Source organism: Sphaeroforma arctica (assembly GCF_001186125.1).
Source record: "Sphaeroforma arctica JP610 unplaced genomic scaffold supercont1.439, whole genome shotgun sequence".
In the NCBI taxonomy this organism is placed as follows: Eukaryota; class Ichthyosporea; order Ichthyophonida; genus Sphaeroforma; species Sphaeroforma arctica.
The window spans coordinates 1-4099 of NW_014040119.1; the positions used below are offsets into that span (position 1 = coordinate 1).

At 43.9% G+C, this 4099-nt stretch overlaps 1 protein-coding gene across 1 annotated transcript; it reads left to right on the top strand.

Annotated features, from left to right (window-relative positions):
* The first annotated feature begins 55 nt into the window (after window positions 1–55).
* Window positions 56–3502, top strand: SARC_06253 (hypothetical protein). Its single transcript, XM_014299839.1, has 6 exons — window positions 56–157; window positions 601–733; window positions 1221–1388; window positions 1665–1837; window positions 2197–2266; window positions 3153–3502. The coding sequence occupies exons 1-6, from the start codon at window positions 66–68 to the stop codon at window positions 3312–3314; spliced, it is 798 nt and encodes a 265-aa protein (XP_014155314.1). The 5' UTR covers window positions 56–65; the 3' UTR covers window positions 3315–3502.
* Window positions 3503–4099: the final 597 nt, after the last annotated feature.

The following is a 4099-nucleotide window of genomic DNA, read 5'->3' on the forward strand; positions in this document are numbered from 1 at the left end:
TCTGCCTTCAGCCCTAACTAGACTCAATCTGAATGATTCTCTTTTTTTCAACTCAGGAATACAACATGAAGGACAAAGATTCTCTCCGAGAAGCGATGAAATATTCGGATGTGGTGTACAATCTTACCGGATCGCATCTAGAGTCTAAGAACTTCAGGTACACTTGATCGTTCTACAACTGTGTTGCCAATTGCCGCGGGCCTCTTGTCACTGCATTTTAGTAACCATGTGCCTGTAGTCGTGTACAAAGGCTTAACGATCCTATCTTATCATATCTTTCGATGTATTAAAACCAATGCCAGTATGCGCACGTGTAGACTAGTTTCTTGTGCCACCCCAAACTGGTGTGTCGAAGATTTTATTTCAGCTTGCAGATTGCGCATTGCATAAAGAGTAGTGGCGATTCATTTTACTGTGGTTCGACAGTATAGCTTATCATAAGTCATGCCAGAGTGACTGATTTCTGTCCTTATTTCTTGTTTCAAATGCAGTTTCACAGACGTCGTGGTTCATTATACTGTGGTTCAACAGTATCATCATAAAGTCATACCGAATTAACGGGTTTGTGTTCTTATTTCTTATTTCTTATTTCAAATGCAGTTTCACCGACATCCACGCTACTGCCGCGGAAAGTGTGGCTGAGGTCGCCTCCGAATTGGGTGTGAAGCGTTTGATACAGATGTCCTGCGTCAGCGCGGATGCGTCGTCGCCCTCCAAGTTCTTGCAATCTAGGGTACTGTGGTTGTTATACGGTCACTAGCAGTCGGTGCTTTAGTCTTTGGTCGTTCTTGTTGTGCATCCCGGATTCGTATATTTGTAGGCTTCAAAATGTGTACATAATTCAAAACTTCTCTGGTCCGAGTGGATGTGCACGTGCATGTGCGTGCATGTGCATGTGCGTCCGAGCGGGATGGGCCGCTTGGACAGCTCTTGTGCGGTAATAACTGTCTTCGATTCTATGCGACGACCGTGTGGAACTACGTTTGTACGTCTTCGAGCTAGCTAAACTAAAGATATAACGTGGGCACGCATTTTTTCCACGGTACTTCAAACGTAAACGCCGTGCAACCGTATATCAGCGATTATACGTGGTTAGTTTCCAATGTTAGCACACAACCGTAGCCACACAGAGATACCAGGTAGTTCAACAAGCAAGGTCTGGTGCTTGTGGGGACACTAGTTCATAACGTGTACCGAACTGTCCTGTCCTTATCACTCAGGCTGATGGCGAGCAAAGAGTCCGAGCGGCCTTCCCAGACGCCACCATCGTTCGCACGTCCGATGTATTCGGCCCGGAAGATCGACTGTTCCGTAAATGGCAAATGCGCAAAATGCTTCCTGGAGGCATCCCAATCGCAAACAAGGACGCCGTGAAGTGGCCTGTATATGTAAGTGCGTACGGTTGCGATATAGCACCACACCGCTAGACTAGTAGACAGTGTGTTCGTATGTGTTTGGTTTGGTTTTATTTGTGCCGCGTGCTCCGTTTTAGGATATATGCTGGAGCCAACATTGTATTTTCGGCAGTGTCGCGTTCTGGTGTATCTCCAGACCAGTTTTATTATTATTACATTACATAGACAGTGGTAAAGTGCGTTGTCTGGTTGCGTTAATTAGTTTCTTGATCCAAATCGTATTCTCATGTGTAAACATTCTCTATGCAGTCCCATGACGTCGGGCGAGGCCTGGCTAACCTAGTGGAAGACCCCCACGCTGTAGGCAACACCTATGAATTCGTTGGACCAGAGGCATGGCGTCTCGAAAACCTTTTGAAATACATGTTGAGAGTCACTAAGGAGGAGGTCAATGTGTATGAGCTCAATCAGAAGTACTTTCAGTAAGTATTCTTCTAGTTGCCAACCCAGTTGGTTGTCACTCTTTTGACACCTGCTGGTGACATGCACACTCGCTATCTCTCACGATCCGACTGTTGTGTGCTAGCGAGCCCTAGTTATGGGTTATCCTCAAATTGGAAAGCAACCGTGCAAGACGCGTTACAGGAACTGTACACACGTGTGCTCGACTTGTGCCCGTAAGCGTGGAGTATAACGACAGCAAGGGCTGTTCTTTGTTCTACCTTTGCCTGTTAGTGGTGGATTGTGGTGCGATATATAGGCACCCAATGCACACGTTGGTTTTCGACAAATTGCTGCACTTGAGTCCTATACTCAGTCTCTTTTCTTGTGCCCACTGCAGAATGCTCGCTGGATTAATAGAGAAGTATCCTCTGCATGAGCCTTTTCTCAATAAGGACGAGGTTATCAGGGTATGTCTACTAATAGTAGTTTCGTCTTTGTTCTTGTGATGCGTTTCAGTGGACCATACCATCAATTTTGTCGAGTCTGGTTATTATAGATGATTCACAAATGTGAAAGGACGTGTGCGAAGGGCCTTTATAGGTTCCTCTGAATGATTTATTTACACTATGTGTAAGTATATCTGAAGACTTTAATCAGGCTTGCAGAGGTTTACAAATTCGCGACTCTAATAGAGGACATATATGTACATATAAGTACATATAGGTCACTAATTCAACATATACATATAGGCTACCTCTGCGTCTTGGCGATAAAAAAAAGATCGGTTGTTCTACATGCATGTGTATCTATTTGAGTGTATTTACGTTTCGGTCCATGTGTTTTGTATGGCACACTTACTGTAATGAAATGTCCTTGCATAGGGGTAAGTTTCATATCAGCAATATACTGCATAAATGCACGCTGCAACCTATAGACGTACGCAGCAAGTTGGACCACTTGCCTTCCTAACAAATATTAATTGAGGCGTATCAGATCTCTATCATTCCTATATACAGTTGCCTGATATATCGCTGGAATGAGGGCCTGGTCTTTGTTTAGGATGTGTTAAAAGCGGTATACTACAGTGGTTTTTGTCTAATTCATGTAGCACTTTCTGCACTCTAGAAACTGATGCTAGTTGATATCAGTCGAATATAATTTGTCTGACGCGGCTTTGAGCTTTCCCATGGTGCTAGATCTCCAATCTTACAATTAACAGCGGATGCCTCGCCGTGGATTCTTTTCTTTATCTTTCCCTGACCCATATCATGAGCTGCGGTGGGTGTTGCACATATCATGAACTCGTTGTACTAATATTATATTGCATTTCGTTTGTTGGTCTTTTAATCGCAGGAGTCTCTCTCTGATGTACTCGAGGGACACCCAGGTCTGATCGATGTCGAAGTTGAGCCGACACCTTTAGGTAAAGTAGCAATTTCTTTCTTGCGAACATATCGTCGACACGCTGTCTTCGATGATGTGATAACGACCGCAGAGTTGCGAGGCGCAGTTTAATTTTCCGCTTGTGGAGGTGTATTGAAAACACTCTGAGATTCAGGTGTTTACGTACACCTCAGCGGCAGCACGGTGTAAATGTCAGAGAGAAAGACGCAAACGCTGTAAATTTCTTCATTAGGGACGACCGGTTGTAATAAAATATTGGATTACAATAATCCGAAACACCATCTGCGTTTTAATTCTGCCATATTTATGGAATTTACCTCTTGTTGTTATATATTGTAAAAATTGGAGAGTTGGCAACTCCGAATAGGCAAAATTTGGGATTCGCGGATGAATCCGAAATTATAGATTTTTTTTGTCTGGGAGTCACTCTACTAGGAGAGGGCCATTCTCGAAATTTCAGTGCACAATGTCGAAAAATTGTGACAAAGAATTTGATGAGTCATCACCACATGATTCTTGCGAAACGACGAAACGACCGCCCACGATCAAATTCGGATCAGGTCAGGAAAATTAGGGTCAGGGATTCAGAGATCATAAAAAAATAATAAAAAATAAAAAATGGGGCGCCATTTTGTAATATTTATTTTGAGGGCTATGACCACTATCCTTGCCAGCAGCCAGACTGCCAGTTAAATATTTACACCCCATTCTCTAGCTAGAGAGAGAGCACAAGAGTTTTAGCCTTTTAGGACCTATGTACCTGGTTTTTTTTTGGTATTTATTATCTAAGCTTAGATAATACCCTCCCCAGGAGAATACCCTAACCGGGCCTAAGTCTGCCCCAGGCCCAGGGCCCCAGAGCCTGCCAGAGGGCCCAGACTAGCAGACCCAGACTC